This window comes from Falco rusticolus, chromosome 7 (assembly GCF_015220075.1).
Source record: "Falco rusticolus isolate bFalRus1 chromosome 7, bFalRus1.pri, whole genome shotgun sequence".
Lineage (NCBI taxonomy): Eukaryota > Metazoa > Chordata > Aves > Falconiformes > Falconidae > Falco > Falco rusticolus.
In genome coordinates, this window is record NC_051193.1 from 22860647 (window position 1) to 22882727 (window position 22081).

The 22081-nt window shown below is 42.9% G+C and overlaps 1 protein-coding gene across 1 annotated transcript in view; it reads right to left on the reverse strand.

Moving 5' to 3' along the window:
• Nucleotides 1-4414: 4414 nt before the first annotated feature.
• Nucleotides 4415-22081, reverse strand: part of CIB2 (calcium and integrin binding family member 2) — a 49814-nt gene continuing 32147 nt past the window's right edge. The window contains exons 4-6 of the mRNA XM_037396259.1: nucleotides 12830-12977; nucleotides 12547-12742; nucleotides 4415-5520 (exon numbers count right to left, since the gene is read on the reverse strand). Coding sequence (XP_037252156.1) covers nucleotides 5499-5520; nucleotides 12547-12742; nucleotides 12830-12977 — 366 coding nt within the window. The 3' untranslated portion in view covers nucleotides 4415-5498. The remainder of the gene's footprint in view (nucleotides 5521-12546; nucleotides 12743-12829; nucleotides 12978-22081) is intronic.

Genomic DNA, 22081 nt, shown 5'->3' on the forward strand with positions numbered 1-22081 from the left:
TTGAAAACCAGGGGGAGGCTGTACTGGTGCCCATGACCCTCCTGAGCAGAGTTACACCACTCCGGTCTACGTTGTCGGCACACACACCTCAGCTGCCACAGCACAGACTCGGGGAAGGCCACACAAGCCATGGTTTGTACTGCAGGGCTTGCCAGCACGCACTCAACAGCACACGTGCCAGACCAGCCACGCATGTGCAAAATAGCTGTAGCAAGAGTCACGGATCAATGTATAAAAACATTTGGATCTGAGCAAATCTTAACTGAGAAAGAATGGAGGGGATGAGTAACGTATGATGCAACGTCAAAGCATGCAAGGCTGTCACACCTGGCTCGTCGTTGCTCTGGCACGTGACAGGCAGTAGAAGAAAAGGGCAGTAGGGCATTTTGTTTGGAGCTCAGGTTGTGAAAGTTCTTTTTCTGAAAGATCAAAATGGCAGAACTTCCAGCTAAATAAAGGCACTTTCATCTGTAATGCTGATGCTCTTTCAACACTACCAAGAACAGCCTCTTTGTTTTCCCCACCAAAGTGAATGCGACAGTCACTCGGTGTCATCAACACCTCTACAAAACACCAGTAACTGCAAAACCACACAGAGAAAAAAGCAGAACATCTCTTCACCATGTCCTTTACTCTGCCTCAGACACACATCTCCCTAAGGACAGGAACAATAATAACTTTATTATCTTTAATGTCTTCCTCATCAAATTTAATTCCACTGTCTGTCCCAGCTGAAGTGTATTGGGCAATAACATTACAAACTCTTTTTACTCCTGCTGTTATTTCAGCCAAATTCATTTATTTCAGATTTTGAGCTAAGTGCAGTTATTTCCATTCCACAACAAAACCCCTGTCTCTTATCTCAGAATATAATCTGAAACTAGTCAGGCCTCTAGAATATGAGGTTTGATAGTTTCTGCAACAAAATCCCTATTTTTTAAATTTTTAATGTGCATTTCAATTTTCAAGGATTCGACTAAAAAACATTTCTATTAATACGCTGTTTTCATAAAACCCAAGAAACAGGTTCCACCTCTGTAAGAACAGAGATAATGATATATACGGGACCTTACCTCCGTTTGACCTTAACTCAAAGAAATGGTTCTACTCAGAAGAGTGTGTTTGCCACGTGTTGGACATTTGGCATATGCCATGGCATACCCCATGGACGGTGAAATACACAGATCATCTGCGACAGAGATGGTTCACAGCAATCACACATAAAACTTGTTAATGGAAAACATTATGGGAGATAAACTGCAATGCATCAGATAACACACGTCTAAAGTAACAGAGATCAAACGAATCCACTTGCGTGTTTGCTCACACCAAATACCACAGACCACCTCCAAAGGCTTCAGCATAGTGTTTGTCACTGTTCTGAGGCAAACAAGCTAGTGTAACTTACACAGGGTAAGATGGAAAATACAGAAGGCATTCTATAAATCAATGGTTTGCTGCTGCCCGCAACATCTGTGGCCACTGCGTTTCCAGAGAACACATGACAGACAATAGGAAATAATGACTTTTACAAACACAACCCCATGAGGCACTACTACTGCAAAATGGAAAAAAAAAAAAAAAAGAATATCCAATGATACTGAAAGACAGCAAAACTGAACAGATGGAATTAAAAGCATATTAACTCGTGAAAGGGGAAAAAATGAACCCATTATTCTGATGAATATCAGGCATTACTGACACCAACATCACACAAAAGAAATTAGTAATTGTATGGAAAATTACAGTATCTTTGAGCTTTAATCTTACAGCGTTTGAGACAGAGTAAAAAATACTGTAGAGGAGTATTGTCATTGTACTGGGTCACAGTCCAGCTAGTTGTGTATCAAGAAAAAAAATCATGTACACAAATTATTCTATAAAATCGTTATGTTTTCACGTACCTGTTTCCAAAGTATTTAGTTTTACCCCTTGTAAGATTTAACACCATATATTTGATCAAACATGAAAATCTCTGTGTAATTATCTACAGTCTTAAAATCAGTAATTACCCACAGTTTAAATCTTCTTTTATTTGTGGCATCACAGATTCTATATAGTATCCTATAGTTTGGGGAAACTTGGAACAGCGTGAGGGAGTCATGACTGCACCAAAGTAAGGGTGCCGCCTCACTGCTGCAGCAAAGTGCCCCAGAGGTGCGCCAGGAGACAAACCAGCCCTGGGGCAACAGGGGAAGGAGCCCAGTTCCATGGGCTGTGAGGAACCGCGGGAGATTCCAACACTGAGCCCCCAGAGCAAGAGGAGCAGGTGGTTATGGACACACCGGAGAGCGCGCAGCATTTTCAGCTTACATCCGAGGGCCTGAGAGAGCACAAAGCACTGCAGCAGCGCCCCAGCTGCTCTCCTCAACGCAGACCCCATTATAGACTACGAGTTAATTCCATTGAAGTCAGCAGACTTACTGATGGTGAGTATGGAAGTAATGAAGATCAGATTTTGGCCTACAGGTTGTTACAAATCTCAGCTTACAGTATTCCCTTAAACCAATGATCAGCTAAAGGGTGTTAATAAATAACATGGTTATTACTTGCTTTTTGATGCTGTATTATTTTATTCACTTCCACCAGCTCCTTTTCGTCCCTGAGATGCTTTGAGTGTATATAAACTAGAGATAACACACGGATACACACTTGGCGATTTTAAGAGAAGTCTGGAGTCACAGTTTTCCTTTTTCTTTGTCCATTTTTGAAGGCAAATACAGAAATGCCCATTCATATTTAAGACCCTTTTTGCAATACAAAAGGCATGTCATTTTGCTTTTAGGCCAAATCCAAACCTGTTGGAAGTCTAAATCTCTTTCACTGTTTCATTTTTTCTCTAAATTGCCCAATAGTTCCTTTTGAATAAGTAAGCCTAGTGGAAGAAACACTTGCTAGTGAATTTGTAAGATAATACAGCTGGCTTTTCACCTCGTAACACTCCTCAGCTTGTGACGCACTGTACTGCGCTCCTACTGACTCAACACTCTTGCTATAACAGAAGACACCCAACTACAGACAACAAAGGAACTGAAAATACAAAGCTTCTTTAGAAACCTATCCCTTACCTTTGCCATCAGATGGTATAATAACTTCCCTGCTACTAGGCAGGATTATTTTGCTCCAGAAGCCTTTCGAGTACAGGTACCTCTCAAACCCCAAGGCCGTACTATGTTGCTCAGCTTTTTGTTACAGGAGAGGAACATAAAGCAATAAAGGGAGTTCATGCATACATTCGTATCTGCAGTACCCTACAAGATTTTTTCCTTTAACTATGGACTGGAATATTCCTTTGCAGGATGCTCCTGACTTCTTTTTCTCTTTGCTTCTCAGCTCAGACAGATGACTGCAGGGTAAACATCTGACGGCCAGCCCAGGTCTCTCTTCAACCGCTTTGTGACATTCAGATCAGGGAGAGCAGGGTGACAACACACTGAACACATTCCAAGGCAACTGAGGTCCTCCTATAAGTGAGGAGGATGACCTAAACGTAGAATGACACACAGTGTCAGGAAGCAAAGAATTTTAGCTATCAGAGAGTTTAAAACACAGAAAAAAACCAGCTGATCCCATAAGGACCTGACCTATGCCATCAGTGCCAGATCCTTTTTGTCTGAATAACCTGGCCCAGAATCTTGCAACCTGGTATTTTACCATACATACTCATCATGACAGAAGAAACATCTCACAAGGCTTTCAAGATTAAATGTACATCTTCAAAGAAATAAAAAACTACTAGGCTGACATTTCAAGGCATAGGAAGTAATTTTAACATAATCTCTCTTAATGCCAATGCCTTGCAAATTGTTTGAATCAATCAAGACATCTAACTTAATCTGCTCAAAATGAAAATGACTGAGGCTTGAATCTCTTCTTACTCAATCAAAACAGTATCAGGATGGATTTATGCTAATTTTAACTTGGGTGAATAAATCAAAGGGAATTTAGGCTCCAATTCATTTATCTAAACAGAAACCAGTAGGAAGAAGTATTAAAATGCCATAAACATCACTGAATACGATCAGTCTAAAAAATATTTTTAAAATAAATGTTATTATTAACATAGAAGTTTCATTTTCCCTAGGCTATCTTAGACAAGTCTGTCCTGTATGCCTTGAATATACAGATTTCCATGGACACTTTCAATGTACAACCATACCGCTAAGATGCATACTGTGTAAATTTGAACAGCAAGCTCCAGTGCAAGCTCACCATACAGAAGAGGTTCCGAGGTAGATAAACATCATCATCCTACAGAAATGCCAAAAAGATTCATTTCTCTAACAACTTTTTCAATAAGAATAACACATTTCATCCTTTGAAAGATTTAACTTCACAGTAATTGGAATAGTGACCAGAAAGGAAATTATTGTGTGCTTAGCCCAAGAATCCTCAAAGAACAACAGAATGCGTCAAAAGTTTTAATTGTAATGACTTTGATACAGAAGCCATGTAAGTGACAGAGCCCTTCTATTGACTGTTAGAACAGTAATACACAAATGATTGTCTTCAGGCCCCAGTACCTAAACAATACTGGAATTAAAAAAAAAAAAAAAACAAACTAGCTGATTTCCAGCTGGACAAGGAAGAGGAATATAGAGCTGCATTCATGCGTTTTATGGGAAAGATTGCATAGCTGGTTTAGAAAGAAAATGTCTTTTCATGTCCTTAGTAGTTCTGTGCTTCTTTAACTTCTTCATGAGTTACAGATGATCATATTCTTCCATTCAACATTATCAGCCCATAGAATAAGTAAAATGCAGGACCCTCTTTGAGAATAAAGACACAATTTTAACGTTTGTCTTGGGAAGAAATGAATCATGTATGCAGTTACCATATACAAAAGGCAAGTATTTCAAGTTTCATAAGGACATGACAATCCATGAAATACTGGTTGAAGGTAAGCACCAAACCCAGCAACTGCCATTTCAGTGACTGAAAAGCAAACCTGGGATGTGGTTGTCTTCAACATTGGGAGCTTGATCTCGACTGCGGTTCTTTCACCTAAGGCGATCTCCATGCAAGATCCCCAGCCGTACAACACAGTGATAGAGGCATCTCATTATTTAAGGCCCGTGCTCTCTTTCAAGTACTCTTGCAGAAGTCACCAAAGCTAATCTTTTTGTCAATCTTTCTTTTTTTTTGCGCTTTTAAGAGCAGTATTAAATATTCATAAATATAAAAACTATGTAGAAATACCTTTAATAATACTCTGATGCTACCTGTTTAAAAAAAGAGAAAGAAAAGAAAACCCACCACCCACCACCCAACCATCTTTGCCAGAGTGCTTGGCCAGCAGTGAAGATACAAATGCGACTATTCCAAATCTCCTGCAGATTACACGATGCTTCTGTCTCTTTGTGGAGCAGAACAATTCCCGCATTCCCGCTGAATTCTGAGAAGCCATAAGTAGAGGGCAAAAGCCTCCAGAGTGCCTGAGATTCAGAAAGGCTGGACTGGCAAGTCATTTCTGGTAACACTGGCTCATAGAAACATCTTCAGATTCTTATGTGGAAAGTACTGCAATGGAAAGGAAAAGATTAAGAGCTATAAACACATCTGTCATTACGCACAACATCCGACTGCAAGTACAAAAAGGAAGGTGCAGTGTCATGTATCTGCATCTCTTCTCGCGCGCTCTCAGGGAGAATTGAAACATTCCAGGAGAAATTTCCATCGTCTGAAAATGTCCACTCAGGGGGCCAAGCTCGGCATTGCGTTAAATCAAGTATAAACTGACCCATTAACTGGATACACAGCAGAGCTAAATGTTTCCCAGTGGTGCTTTGCTACGGCACAGCATTTGGGTTTCTGAACAAGGCAAATTAGGCAGATAAAGTTGCTGTTTCTCTTGCTGGGAACAAGAAATCCTGACTGTTACCTTCTTTCTACTTGCACTGTGATGGGGTGAGCAGCATGCCTTACTACTGCTACTGGTTTTCAAAACAACTCCTGAGCATCATCTTAACAGGACAAGCAAAGACATCGTAAGGAAGGCATGCTGAAAGCTCTGGGTAGCAATCTCTGCCCAGTGTCGTGGCAGTATAAACTCTGTTTTTTTCTTTCTTGACTGAAATCAGAAGGGAATATGATGTATTTTTGTATGCATATACTGTAAATTTGATGCCTACACTGAAAGAAAACTTCAGAGGTTTGGAGTGTTTGAGAGGCTGAAGAGTTCTGGATGTACAGTTTTGGGATTTTGTTATACAAAAAGAATGCTCTACCTTAATCACTGCTATTTGATTTGAACCAGGAATTCACTTGAAGGAAGCTCTGTGGTACATATTTAGAGGAGATTAAAATTTTATACTCAGGGTGGTACCTAGGAACGTTGTATCTAGGAATTTATTCAGTCTGGACGGCACTGGAAAGTATGTTGTATAGCAGTCTGGCATACCAGCCTAAGTACTGTGAAAGAAAGTGCACCAGCACTAAGGTTTCAGAAAAAAAACCCACAACTATAAATATCCTCACAACTCAAGAGATGTCTAGAGCTCCGTAGTAATACAAATTCTTGAAAGTTTAAGCCCCACATAGACAACATCTAGGAGAAAAAAAATACACAGCATTGTATGTGAAAACATTTTTGGCATGGCTCCTTAAAAAAAAAAAAAATCCATCGACGTACACTTCCCTGGAAAGGTACTGATCAGAAATATTTTTATTTCTATCTGAGTGTCATTTTGGCCTCTGGAGATTGAGCTTTTTACTAAGAAGCAGCTGAAATATTCCGTGAAAAATACCGACAAAAATGATTCCCTTCCACTGTTTTCTTGCTAAGCACCTCTTGCCAGTTTGTCACTAGCTCTAATTTTAGTCCTTAAGAACTGGATAATCTGCGCATTGGACAGGTCTTATGAGGTGCACATTCCCTGCGAGGGAGCTTCTGTGGCTTCAGCCGCCAGTGGGACTGGAGCCGGACACCCACCGCTGCACAGGTGAAGGCCCCCAGAGGGTTCAAAAATCCTGCATTGCCACTGACACCTTCTTGTTCAGTCTGTTGTTTCTCTGTCCAGCTCTGGCAGCTCCCAGGCATTACTAATGCCATACTCTTCACAAACTCCATTTCAAATCCTTGTAGTATGCTTCACCCTCAGGCATTCAAATAAGCTTAAACTTCCAGGATGATTTATAAAACAATTTCCTGTGGAAAACGTAACCAGTCTTGTAGAACAGAACATTTAGCTAGTGCCAGTTCAGACTGCTAATACTTCCATTAAACTACAAGCAGCTTCATAATGACAGCAATTTTGAGTGAAATAAACCCACTGGGATCAAATTTTCTGAACCAGCAGCTGTCATTATCATTTACAGCTTACTCAAGCTTCCGGGATAACAGCCAAAAATGCATGTATCTTCTTCCCTGCTCAACGATTAGCAGTGTTTTCTTCTGGTCTGAAAAAAATTCCTCAGCCACAGCAGCGCAAATCAAGCAACAGACTTTACTGCATCTTCATTTGCTTGACAGCGGCACGGAGCTCGCGAAGGCTGGCTGTAGAGATCAAACCTGCACGGGGCCAGGAAGGAAAGGTCTGAGAAACAAGTGATGAGATAAGGAAAATCAGTCAACGTACAGTGGATACACTTCAGCTCATGCCAAGTCAAAACCTGGATCGTGGTGCCGAAATCACTGCCTGCTGTACATATGCTAAGTATGCCCGACAGTATGACAGCCTAAAAAAGCCCGACATACTGAGCTGCGTGAGAAAAGCGCTTCAAGAACGGAGTGCGCATTGCTGTGGGGTCTGCTCTTCAAGCATCTTCACAAACGGGGTAAAGGAAGTATTCCTTTTCATAATTTCATACTTCATTTTAGTGATGATAGTTCCTACTATAAAAAGTCATCAATGTTAGAAGTCAGGCAAGCAGAGATCACCTCCTCAGGCAACGGCAGAGCCAAGGATACAACCTGACTGCCTCGCATCCTAAGCTTCTTACTCCTGTGATGTGAAGAAGTTGCTTTTGGTGGGGGGCAAAGGCAAAGAAGAGTGTAAGAAACACTTCACTGCACATAAAAATACTCTGGAGTCTGGCAAGTTAACACCTTCACAAGGATGAGACAGCAGGTGCCAGGATGGGGTTCAGGGATCAGACATGCAGACACGCTGGTGGCCCACAGCCTCCCGGCAAAGCCCGACAGCGGCACCCACCCGGCAGCTCCAACTACTCCTGGCAATCCCTGCTGGAACGGCCACTGCTCTGCCACCCGCCTGTCTCATTTTCACAGCTGCTGAGCAGCTGGAGGTGTAAATCACTAGGCACTTAGGCTGACCTGAATTTAAAGCCCAGAATGCATTCAACTGAGCACAAAAAGCAGAGACGCGCAAGGCCAAATGAATTTCTGACTGTCTCCGGACACTGATGGGTGGGTATTTCTTCCATGCATCTGCTGGAGATTTCAAAAGAGACAATTTCATTTAGATGAAAATATGTTTTCACGTAGAGGAATTATAGAGGACTGTACGAGAAGTTTATTTGTAAAAAGGTTGTGATGATTGTTAAATACCTAAGGTATGAAATGTTAAAAAGGAAAAGAAAATAGAAAAAAAAGGGGGGAATTGTAGAGGAATGAAGCTGGGTTAATTACCATTGATAACATACAGCTGTGGGCTGGCTTCAGGGGCTGTGGGTTGGCCAATGTGGTTAAGGTGCAGCTATGGCTGGTTCCTGTGAAGTAGTTAAATAGCTCTAAGGGGTATGGACGAGGAGCAGCCAAGAGAGATTGAGAAGAAGCACTGGGAGGAGAGAGAGCGCGCCCTGGATGAGGAGAGACAAGGAGAAGGCAGCAGAGGGACTGGCATGAAGAGTATGAAGAAACAGTATGAACAGTAGATGGACCTTTAAGACCTTGTGGGAGGTGGGTGGCTGTGCCAGGGCAAGGCATGCTAACTACTTACTGAAGTTAACCTGGTATGTGATGGTAAAAGACCTTGTTGCAGCTGGCTAGTTCTGAGAGGGCTGCAACATTTTAGTATCTTTTTACAATATCAGGAAGATAGTTCAGGTGGCACACAGGGTGGATGATCTGCTATTCAGACACTCGCTGTGCTTTGCACGGTCCGTGTGACACTACACAGTGACAGTGCCCAGCTGGACTGCAAACAGCCTGCGGTCCTTGCTGTGGAGGAGCACTACAGCTGAAGGCACAGAGGAGAGGAAAACAAGAGGCCTGGAATTGAGCTGGAGATAAATTCAGAAAGATAAAAGAAATCACTGTTTTAATAAATGAATCTGTAATGTGTTCAAGACTGCTACAGAGTAACTGAACTCGGTGAATAAGAACTGGGTTTTTTGTGGGGAGGGATCAGCTGCTGGAGTTGCACTCTTGTCCTGTGTCACAGGTTCTGCCACACGATAGCATATGTTGGCTGCTATCATAGAGCACTGGCTTAGTTGTGGTCCCCAGCTGGATCTTGGTGTACTTACTGTGGCCATAAAATTCAACGGATCTCGTTACAAAAGTCTAATCGCTACCTCAGTTTAGAATGTAACATTTACACAGCATTTAAAAGATGAAAGTAAGCGGCTCAGGTATTATTGATGTCAGTCTGTGATGCAGTGCATGCAGAAAAATATGACAAAGAATGACCTCAAAAAAATAAAAAACATTTACAGGCAAAACTAACAGTAAACTGCAATAAGGACGAGTTACCCAGTCTCTCACGACCTTGTCAGCTTTCCCTGCAGCTGTTACCTGGCTGAACCAGAAACTAACCCAGAGAAACTGCAAGTTCTCTTCTCGGCTCTGAGACTTCTTCCACTTACACTCTCATTTTGCAATACAGCTTTGAAGGTTAAAAACATGTTGCTGAGTTAACAGCCAGAGGCTCAGAATCACTGTTTCAGCTGGAAAGAAACCCCTTTTTTAGGTGATGTCACACCAGGAGCTCCTCAACCTGAGGACTTCAGAGCCGAATCCTGTGCCCCAGCTAATCTTCTGGACCTGAAAGGAGGGGGAAATTACCACTGCCCTTGATGCCAGGGATGGAAAAAATCTGCCTTAAATATACACATTGCCATCTTGACCATCGAGGAGACATCTCGGTAAGATGCGTTCACCATGCCACAAACGTATCAAAGTATGTGTGTTTAAACTGAGCAACTGGATGATCAGTGTTCCAACACTTCATAGCCTGGGGCTCTGAGATGATCGGTATAGTCGGTGATCCCTCCCTCTCTTTTCTCTTTACCTGATCTGGAACAAGCTCTGTACTTTTCACCTCACCCCTCTTTTTGCCCATCTTCTCGCCCTGGTGAGTATCCAGCACCCGGGTCTTTCCACTCCTTTCCTCAGCTTCCCAAAACATGACCAACTTGGAAAAGAAAAATAATTACGACAGCCATTCCAATGGCTACAGTGGCAAATACTCCCCTCTGCTACATTCTCAGGAAATGAGTGGGTGGCAGAGCATCCTCCGCTTGGACCTCTCAGTCAGCAGTTTGTGAGCCTCTGCAACACGGCAGTAAAGCCAGCCAGGGCAGGGGAAGGTGCGACACCACGGCTGCTGCTGAGCCTGCATGTCTCCCTCCAGCTCCTCACCTGCCAGACCTGCTCTCCACCTGAAGACCACTTGCATATAACCTGCTCTCTATCAGACCTGTAGGTACAGTTCAGCCTTTTGATCGATTCCAGGCAACTCTACCTGACCCCAGCAGCTTCTATACAGGTAACAGTAGAAAGAAAACATTTTCTTAGCTGGAAATATATGTAAACAAAATATCAGAATACCTACTCAGCTAAGCCTCATTAGAATGATGATACGTATCTTGTTCTAAAAGTTTCCATTGATACACGTGATTAATCAAGGAATGCCTGATACGTTTCTAATGTATAAAAGACATTCACATAAACCTGTAGCACATCCTCTCAAGATGCTGATGTTTCTCAGGGTCAACAGGAATCACGTCCTCATGCATTACTGCAGGATCATTTTGTTAATGCCTTTCCTCAGAAATTTCATTTATGAAAGAAACAAACTGTTCTGCGTTCTGCAGACACTTAAAACTCTTTAAGCTCCATTAGCATTAAGATTATCAGTTCAAATTTTGATCTATCTTAATTCTATCCTAATGTTTAGCCTTATTTCCTATGAAAATACAGTTTATTCAATCAGTCTGAGCTTTGCTAATCCCCTCCAGTAACTTCTGAATCCTTTGGCAGAATCCAAAACCACCTGACTGAGAGATGATTACGTTTCTGCCAATTCCCGCAAACAGGCAGCTGTGTAAAAACGAGTCTAAGTGTTTCACTTCATAGATAGACGCAAAATAATTCTGCACATTTCCAGACATCAGAAAATCTACACTGATGAACCAGTCTTTGTGCCTTAACTGCAGCAAAAAATTGAAACTAAACTCCTTCCCAGATATCAGCCAACTAACCAGGAGACATAAGTCTGCAGAAACTAGAATTTACTAATTCCAACATTCCCAAAACGACTTACAATCGTACTGTACCATCCAGACAATAGTTGAATTATCTGTCTTCCCAGATGTTAGAATTTACGTAATCAATTATCACCAGACAAGCAGCAACACTACCAACTTAACAAAAATATGGATGAACAAAGATTATAAAAAAACTTTTTCAGGTTATCAAGCATTTGCTATTAGACACAGTTAACTCAGACCACTGAAATTCCAGGAGGAATTGGACCCAGGTTTTAGCTTCAGCCTACTCTGCCAGTGGATTTAAGATTGAAATTTGAACTCCTCCCAGTCTGGCAGTATTATATTTTGCTGGCTGATCCACTGTCATTTCTTAAAGAAGACCTATCCTTGTATTACTAAAGTAACAGCCTTAAATATAAGTCTATGTAGAATGTTTTATTTATGTGTAAAAATAAAAAGTCATTGTCCTTTTCAAAAGGTCTCTTTAAATATGAAACATGCCAGAAAAACTGTCTTAGATAGCTGGGTTTTATCTACAGATTATTAGAAACTCAGCAACAAAATTTAAAAATATCAGTTATAAAAAAACCCCACCCAGATAAACACCGGATCAAAGAAAGACTGTTGTAATTAATGATTCTAATTGATTTTCTGCCACCAGCATGAACTGTACCACTGTAATAACCTCTGGCTCTTACCTTCCCAACACAAAAGACCAATGTATTTCCACATATATTTGTAATTTATACATGATTTTTACACACATACCTATTCAGACACCATGGATCCTTGCTATAAGCTTAAGAACAATATGAATTTGAGCTTATAATAGAACAAAGTAGTTTCCTGAAGAAAGAACACAAACAAACAGGGGGAAAAAGGAGATAATTAAAAGCATTGAGCTCTGAGTCTTCAGGTTAGGAGAGAACTAGAATATGCTCTAGAAAAGTGCACAGAGCTAGGGTAAGAAGTCATCCTCCAGTCAGCTCCCTGGTGAAGTATCAAAGTCTAACATTTTATTATGTAGCGTAATTATGTAACATGTATTACGCTACACAGTGATATCCTAACAAAAAAAACCAACAACAACAACAACAAAAAAACAACAAACTGAAAAATATGCAAGAGACTATCTTTTTCTTAAAACAATACCTGAGAAAGTCCGGTGCTTTGGAAATCATGTTTTCAAAATCTGCAAATCCTAGTTTCCCGTCACCATCCATGTCAGCTTCTTCTATCACCTTCTCACACACCAGAGTGATTTCTTCTGCTGTTAGCTCTTCTCGGGTCAGCTTATTGAGGGTTTTTTCCAAGTCTGATTTACAAATGAAGTTATCTGTGTTAAAATCTAAACAATAAAAGAACCAAAGAAAAGATCACCAACAACTCTCATATTCCTTTACTTCAAACAAAAAGGCACACAAAAGCGCAGTACCGTAGATCTTAAAGGCATAGATTGCTTTCAGCTCTCTGGGAGCCATTTCACTGAGCACAGAGAACATATCCACAAAATCGTTGAAGCTGAGGCTCCCCTCTCCATCTTCTGAGAAAGACTCCACAATCCTTTCCTTGAAGGGATTCTCCTGTGAAAAACAGATACATCTTAATTTTAGTATTTGGAAGATCAAAACACCTGCCAACTCCCTGTTAATGAGCATTTAATTCCATGGTTAGCTCTCTGAAGACAACTTTTTTTTTTCCTTCCAAAAATGCACCTAAAAAGTCACATTTACAGGCATCAGCAGACTGTGCTGCTGCACAGCCCCACTTCTCGCCCCGAGCGTCTCAGCTCCGCTCTGAGCCATGCTCTCTGCACTGGTGCTCATCGCGTTTCTCCGGTGTGGAATACGCGCTTCATAATGTCAGAGCAAAGGTACTGAGAGTGTGAAGAGGGTAAAGGCACTGAGAGCGTGAAGAGCACTTGCCCGTAACGGGTTCCTGGCAGGGGGTCGGAGGGCCACAGCTCCCACATCAAGAAGCTAACGCACACCAGCAGGGGGTGGCAGGAGGGGAAGGAAACAGGAACCCCATGGTGGCAAGCCAGCAAAACAAACGGGACCTTTATGCCTTCTGCTGGCACCTGACTGAAGGCTGGAGGAAGAATGAAACCACTTCAAAAAGTATCTGCATTTCACACCTGATTGATGTGGAACTATCAATTGAACCATGTCTGTTCAATAGGGCTGCAGAGTCACATCCCAGTAGAAACTTGTAGAAAAGTCTTCCATTTTCACTCCAATACACGTCCATGCCCAGCCTCGGGTTGAACTGACTACAAATGCCAGAGTTTTAACTGAAATTTCATCTCCAGAGGAGATGGTCCCAAGACCCTTTTCTAGCACCCTTCCAATGCAGCTGCTGTCAAGGCTACTCTGAGTAACACAACAGTCTAAAACCATAAACGCACAAGCAAGCATAAGTAAAGCTGCTTTACGACACTGAAGTCCAAAACAAACATCTTCAGAGTAACAAGACAACATCTTTCCATCAACTATACAAACCCCTAAGATTAATTTGTAGCTGTGTCTATAAAACTGGGAAAATCAATTCAGTTCAGTTGAATACAAATAAAACACACAGACATCATTTGGGCTGTGAGCAGCATCTCATGGAAGCTGTTCTACAGATCTTATCAAAGCCAAGACACCAATTAACGTGTTGATCAGCAACATGGACAGTGGGATCGAGCGCACCCTCAGCAAATTTGCCGACCCCACCAAGCTGTGTGGTTCGGCTGACACGCTGGAGGCAAGGGATGACACCCAGAGGGGCCTGGACAGGCTTGAGAGGTGGGTCAACGCGCATCCCATAAAGTTCAACAAGGCCAAGTGCCAGGTCCTGCATGTGGGTCGGGACAACCCCAAGCACAAACACAGGGCAGACAATGGATGAGAGCAGCCTGAGGAGAAAAGACTTGGGGGTGCTGGTGTCCCTGCCCATGGGGGGAGTTGGGACTAGATCTTTAAGGTCCCTTCCCACCCAAACCATTCTATGATGCTATGATCTCCTATAAATGTAAACAACTTTCATGGTAGCGTATAGTTCATGATTTTTAATATGCATGCATAATTTTATTTAACTTTAAAAGAAGCAGCGTTGTGAAAGCTCAGACTTCAATCATATATCCATTTAATTTCTTTTTTTCTGTAAGTTCAATTAGCTAACGGGTATTCATAAACCATCCAATCATTTCACATTACTTTTCATAAAACAGCTGTATTTTAGAGGTAAATGACCAGAAAAAAATCTTATTTTTCAGTTTACTTGAATTCTTTCTTGATAACCCACACATGGAACAGATGCACCTACAGAACACATTTTCTGCACACCTGTGGAGACTAAAAAAGTACAAGCAGCATGGACAAAGCAGAGTTACATGAATAGATTGACATTTTGTATTAATGTAGTAAATAAATGTAATGTAGTAAATAAAGTAATCATCTTAAAGGAGCATGAAGTACCTTACAAAAGTATTGGGCTGCTTATGCAGCTGCCTCTGAAGTGAAACTCAACAACTGCTAAATAGTGTGCAGTAGCTTACAACAAAAGCTGAAGATAAAGATGTTCAACTGAAATCACACGGAGAACTTGGAAGCGTAATGAAATTTGTCACCCACACAGAGATAACATTTAAGATACATTTTTTTATAGTCGCAAATAATTAAAAACTTTCAAGGATTCTTGTTAAAAGACAAGCATAACATACGCAAGCTTAAGTTCTCTAAGAGAAATGGGAGGTGTGACTGTGCATGTGGACATTTCGAAGAACATGCAGTTCTGGGGAGCAGCCTGCCTTCCTTCTCCAGGTGACCGGTCATGGCGTGGACTCACGCCACAGGATGACCCTTTGCCGCGTCCAGTTCCAGGACGCAAGTACAGAGAAGTGGCCAGCCATTTGTGGGGTACAGGGCACGGACTGACCAGGCCTGTACCGCACCTACACCTATTTGTCAAGTCACGTCACCCAGCAAATCTAAGAACAAGTCTCTGTGAACATCCCAGCTGGAACTTTGAGGTACTTTTTCACAGAGGCTATACTGGCCATTCACATCCTCCAAGAGCATACCTGATCCTGGCAGAAGGTTTCTACTTAATGATACCAAAGCATTCAGGATACATCAGCTATCTAATGAGATGTCTCTGCGTCTTGCTGTTTGCATTCTAGGACTACTTCTGTGGTAGAAAATAGCTGGAGCCTGGCAGAAGGCAAATACCCATCTACTGACAAACCATGTAAGCGTGCGTGTCGATCTTCTGAGGATGGCTGAGGTCTGAGAAGCAGGCATTGGAAGCGTAATTCCATGAGACAATCAAGATTCAAAATTCACCGCTGAATGCCAAGATTTCTCCAGCCTTTCTGCCTCAGATGACAGCCAGGAATCAGGCTGTTTTAATGGATAGGTGAAGTAGGGACCACAGGGCCGTCAGCTCAAATGACAGCCCATTAAAGCAGTCAATACTAAATTCAAATTGTCCTGCAGGATTCAATGACTGAAGTAATTCCACAGTAAGGAGCATGCCTACAGATGTCAAAGGGAAGGAGATTAACGAGCTCACTGTGCTCTGAGCTGAATACTTCAGGCTGAGATCACTGCTCACATGAAGAAAAAAACAGCCCAAGGAAAAAATTAAAAAAGAGATTAAATAGTGTAGAAAAGAGGGATTCCTGAAAATAAAAAGACAACAGCCTCAAAAAAACAGCAGGGTCACATCTCTCAAAGAGTCTCAGAATGAAAAACAACACCTCAGAATTAGCCAGATGGCTGAGAGAAAGTAATTGTAAAAGGATCCGTAACGATCGCTCACATCATGTACACGATGTGTAGAGGAGGTATAGCAGGTGTGCATCTGAGAGTACTGCTGAGGCCGAAGTATCTGACTTGAGTGCTTGATAGACCTGTTTGTGCTGTGAATATACAGACAGACAGACGAGGGGAACGATTCTATTGTTTCAAATTGTCAGTTTACTGATAAGCCAAAGTAAGTTTCACTGGGGCTGAAACACATGCAAAAGGCCCGCTCTCTTCCTAAAGGCACATTAAAAATTAGTGTCTTTGTTGAATGTTTAATATTAGAGAATGCTAATCATCAGAATGGATGAGAAAAGATGTTAGAAAAAAATACCTTTTCTATTTCTAAAATACTATATTGCTTTCTTTAGAAAAAACCTCATCAGAACCATGTGTCATGGTAACAGTTGTAAACTGACATCTTAGAGGCAGCATTGGGTAACGAACAGGGAATACACAGATGCAAATATCCCTATCAGCAGTGAATATCAAACCCAGGACTTTCTGCATGAGAAATGCTAGGCGTGATCTCCTGGACTGAATAAACATATTGCAGTTGCATAAGATGAGCTGTCTATTTGGCATGTCAGAGATCTTGAAAACACAAATGAATTAACAATGAATTAAATGGACCTAAGCATACTTCTTAAATAACTCTTTGCCAAATGGATCTCTAAAACCTAAATGAAAAATAAAATCTTTCCTCATATTGATTTCTTTCCTTTAACTTTCTCATATTATGTGTCTTCAGGCAGTATATCTGTGGCTTACACAATGGAAAGTATTAGCTTACCTTCAGAGATACTTTTCACATCCTTTCTGTAATTTCATTACCTCTACTCCAAAGAGCACAGATTAGGGTTCCATCATATTTAAAGGAAAAGCCATGGGGGAAGGGAGTAAAGGGGGAAATTATACTGTTCCTTCCTAGGTTGTTTTCCCTTAAGCACTAATTGTTTAAAAAATGTATCTTTTTAAAACTAGAAACTTGCACTTGTCTTGTTAAAAAGCTTTTACTGCCCTGTCACAACAAAAAGGAGAGGGGAGATAGAAACCATGAAGAATTGTTACAACTAAAACTCTGCTGTTTTGCAGATTGATGTAGCGGTTTGAGAGAATCCTCCTAAATGTGCCATCCATCTTTTTAACGATCACTTCTTCTACTCAGATGATTGTGTTTCTGTAGAGTTTTTGAGTGTCACATAGCATCTATTCCGACATACAGACCTAGAACACCACAGAATAAACCATAACCATTAGTTTTCTAAGAAACTATTCTAAAGTTTATTCCTAAGAACGCGGCTAAATCTTACCAAGCCACTTGTTCTTTTCCCCTGCCCTGTAGTTCCCCTCACAGGCTCTAGGAAAGCCCCGCACTGACCTTCTGCCCTCTCCATTCTGGAGATGAATGGATTTAATGCACTGCACCCTATTTTCACAAGCAGACTGCATTGTGGAAATAGGAGGTTGCAAGTAAAGGTGTAAGATAGGCCAAGATAACTAAGCCAGAGATGCTGGACAGTCATTACAAAATGCTTCTCAGTTTTATATCCACAGAAACACGATGAGCAGTTTCTCTGTTGTACTTGAACCCAAGTCCCCACTGACAATAGGGAGGATATTTACACGCACAAAGCAGCCTGCTTTGCAGACTACTGAAAGCCAGAATTCCTTTCAATGCTTTAATCAGGACTTGTTCAGAACTGATCAGAAGCAAATCTTTCTCAGATTTTCAGGAATTATTCCTAAAAAATCAGAAATTAACTCTTACCAGCCAAACTTTAATATAAAAATGGCTAAACTGTTCATTACCACACCTCCACAGGAGAGACTGGTGCTTTGGAAGGGAAGCATGAAGTGTCCCTGGAGCAGAGAAAAGCACATTTCTTTGTTGGCTTTAGGTTTATTTTTTGCTTTTCTTCTTAAAATCGATTTTTTTTTCATGTGTAGATATTATATTCACATCATTAAAATTCTCTGCAGTGCCTACAGGGTACTGATTAAGAAAACCCTGCACAAACCCAGGTGAAGATACAGCTTAAAAAAAAAAAAATAATCACATCATTCTGTCAGAATGCAGAAACGTTAAGACAGTCCAGCAGTAAGCTTAGCTCTCTACTGAAGGCTGCACTACGGTCACAACAGCCAAATAACAGATGATTCCAGTTGCATATGGAATTGCTTAAGTATTACAGAACATGACAGTGTATCATGGGAACATACGGTATTTTACAAAAACTGGTTCACTAATGATAGCAGGAAACTGCAGATGATATGGGTAAAGCCCATAAGCAGGTACAGCACTGGAGGTCACGGAGGGAAAATGGCCCTCGCCTACTGCACTTGCAGGGCACGTGGTTGAGACACACAATTAAAAAGGGGCTCCAGAGCAGCAAGAAGAGAGGTCTGAAAGGGGTAACATATCCACCCAGTCCTAAGGAGGAACACCAGGATGCAGAGACAAGGAAGCTGGGACGAGCCGCAGGTGAAGCGTGGCCAGAGCAGGGGGGGTGGGAGCAGCATCAGCCTGCCCGCTCGGCGCCACTGCCTGCTGCACGGAGAACTCTGGAGACTCACTGAAGCCGCTTCTAAAATTCCATCCTGTTACCACTGCAGGATGTGTTTTCATTCTATTTTGAAGCGAGTCAACATGCATTCCTGTATAAACTTACGAAAAATGGGGTGCAGGCATCGGTTCCGAACATACGACAGAGCCCCAGTGCCCCACGTGCCCTCCCGCGCCCTGGAGCAACTCCCGGGCCTGCGGCCGTCCTGTCCCGGTGGCGCGTGGAGCCATGAGCTGCCCCACTCGCTGCCGCGGCTGGTGACCAGGCCTGCGAGCGTCAACCCAGTCACCACACCAGCCAGAAGAAGAAAGCCGCCAGCTCCAAAGGGAGTGGAATGAAATGGGTTCCCCTCCAGGAAGGCCTTTGGCGACCAGCTCCTGCCAGGGGGCCGCTCTGCACCACCATGACCAGAGACCGGCCACACGCTGCTCTGAGAGCCCTGATAGCCAGGGACGTGTGTGTCACAGAGAGGGTGGCCGCCTGCCGCCTCTACAGACCATACACCAGCTCTGCCACCGGGCGACATCCCCACATCCAGCTCTCTGAAAAGGACAGGGATAACGGGAGCAAAATCAGTTTTGTTTTGAAAAGAAATCACTTTTGCTTTCTATGTGGCTTCATACCAAACAGCTCATACCACTGCCACAATTTCACAGTATTAATTGCTGCACTCATGGGCACCCACATGCTCTGAATTTCCAAGGCTGCTGCCCGTGTAACCAAGTTTGTCAAAATTAAGAGAGCAGAGACTGCAGTGGAACAGATGGAGCAAAGCAACTCTGTTACTTTGCTGTAATGGTAGACCTAATCAACTGAAAGTATCTACCCCGTCTTTATTTATTTACTTCTTGTCCTGACTTTCAACTTTTAAGAACCCCGAGTCAGTGAATAATTCATTACCAATTAAAGTGAGTGCGCGTCTGTGGCGGAGGCACCCGGCCCCTCGGCCAGACTAGCAGTGCTTTGGTACAGGCTGCAGAGGGGGCGCAGGCCCGAGGGGCAGTGGGCCCAGGAGTGCCCCGGGGAGCCCCCAGGCCGCAGGGGGACATGGCGGCCATCGGCGCATACGAGCCCGGGGCACCCATTGTGCCATCAACACACCAACAGCCAGCAGCTTTTCCAAAACTCATGTATCGAGGCACAAAGAGACGGGTGCAGGGAGTCCCACACACACCTTCCCATCACGCCATCTGACCAGCCGCAAACTGCTCCACCCACAGACAGAGCAGCCTGAGCGCCTTCTGCCAGCAACCCCTGCATGGCGGCCACCTCCCCTGCAGCCAGGACACCTCTCACGGTTGCTCCTCAAGGCAGAGACACCTTCTACCAGTGACAGGTCTTTGGACTAGCCCAGCTTGAGTTGTCCCCAAACTGCAACTGGACTACGTGCAGGTGACCCTCCCCTGGCACTGGGACACTGCTCACCATTGGAGATTCCTCACCCGAGACGCATTCCTTACCCAAGGCAGAGAGACTTCTTATTCACAACGGATCCTCAGAAAGCAAACGAGAGCATGCTGAATTAATACTGCTGAAACTTTACTTAATATTATTACAAACTTTGCATATATAAACCTTTAGACATAAACCGTTGACCAAACCTGGGATGAAGGCTGATACAGCCACAGCCAGACCCTCCCTAGGAGCTCAGAAAGAAAGCAGGCCGTTCCAAACCTCGTGACTCAACGGGAGGGTCTTCCTCACTGTTTGTGTTCCCGGTCTCTGCATAGATCGTTCTAGCTCGACTCTAACTCAAATCTCCTTTGTGTGCTTCCTCCATGTAGTAAGTAACAGGGTGAACCCTGCCATCAAGCTCCGTTAAGTTGCACTTTTACAACGTCACATTAAAACCACTTTCGCTAATTCCTTTGACTGTGATTCTTTAAGTGATCTAAATCACTCATCCGTCACAAACTGGCACAGTCAGCAGGATCCTAGATCAGGATCCACGACAAATTGGCACAGTTGGCAGGGTGGCAAGTAATATCACTGATTACTTACGGAAGCATGAAATAAGTCCAGAATTCTCAGAAGAACGGGCTCATGATAACTGGTATGCCTGGCAAGCTATGGACAAACAGCCAAAGGTCGCCAGGCTTTTATAAAGGATCACAGACCCCATTATAGCAGAACAGGGTTTTGCTGAACTTACCATAACCTATGCCAAACTGGCCCTGACAGACCCAGGAGACCTTTGCTGTTCAGCTGAACTGCATCGTAAAAGTCAGAACAAAGATACTCTGAGTGGAAAAAGGGACTTTTGTCTTTAGTCCAAGCAGTTAAACAAGTTGAGGCACTAAGGGATCACCACAGAAAAACCCCACCAAAGCTTGTCTTGTTTTCCTTTTCCAGGAATGACACCGAGGAATGACAGCAGCCCATACTCCCTGGAGATTGGGTTAACCATCGAAGGACTGCTTATCCTCCTGGCAGGAGCAATCACCGCCAGCAGGAACCCAGTCCAGTTCACACAGCAACAGGCTCGACCCACAGGGCACAGACCCTCACTCCTTTTATTTATGCTAATCAATATGGCAGCTATAGTATGTTCCACACCACACGTATCTCAGTTGTGGCTGCAATCTGCTGGAACAGCAGTTATAAGGGAAGGCGATGAGGGCATCTTGCCCCCTGAGATTCAAAAGGTAACCTGGGATTACACAACTAAATTTGCAAGGGAATGGCAGCCCTGGTGGCATCTAGTTCACTCCACTGATAACCCCACGGACAGTAAAGCCACAGCTTTTGTTCTGACAATACGCAATGCTTCGGTACCTACCACATATGCAGGCACTGCCTGGGATTCAGCCACCCGGGACTGCACTCCACCTGTTCGGACACACAATATGGGCCCAACAAAACATGAATAAATGGCAAACTATTGATGCTAACGCATGCGTTAGACGGGAACAACCGGGAGGTATTTGTGAAAGTAATACCACTAAGGCCTAAGACATTTGTCTTGACACCGAACAAAATGTTTGTCATTTTGAAATACGTCCTGATGAAACCCCTGAAACTCACCTGTATATGTTGCATATGGGTGTGTTTGCATGAGAACCCTTTGTGAGTCAATTTTTACAGATAACACCATTGTAGAAACGTAATCACTCAAATACCCATATTCATAATTTTACCTGTCACAACACACCAATTGCTACAATTTAACTACATATCATATCAAGATTTACTGCCTACCTCCATTGGGATGAACCTTACATGGGTAAGAAAACTGTTGCAACATGATGACCTGCATCAACTGCTAAAATGAATTTGCAACAATGGCTAAAGACCCCTGACCACCGTCCCATCATGAAGCAGAGATACACC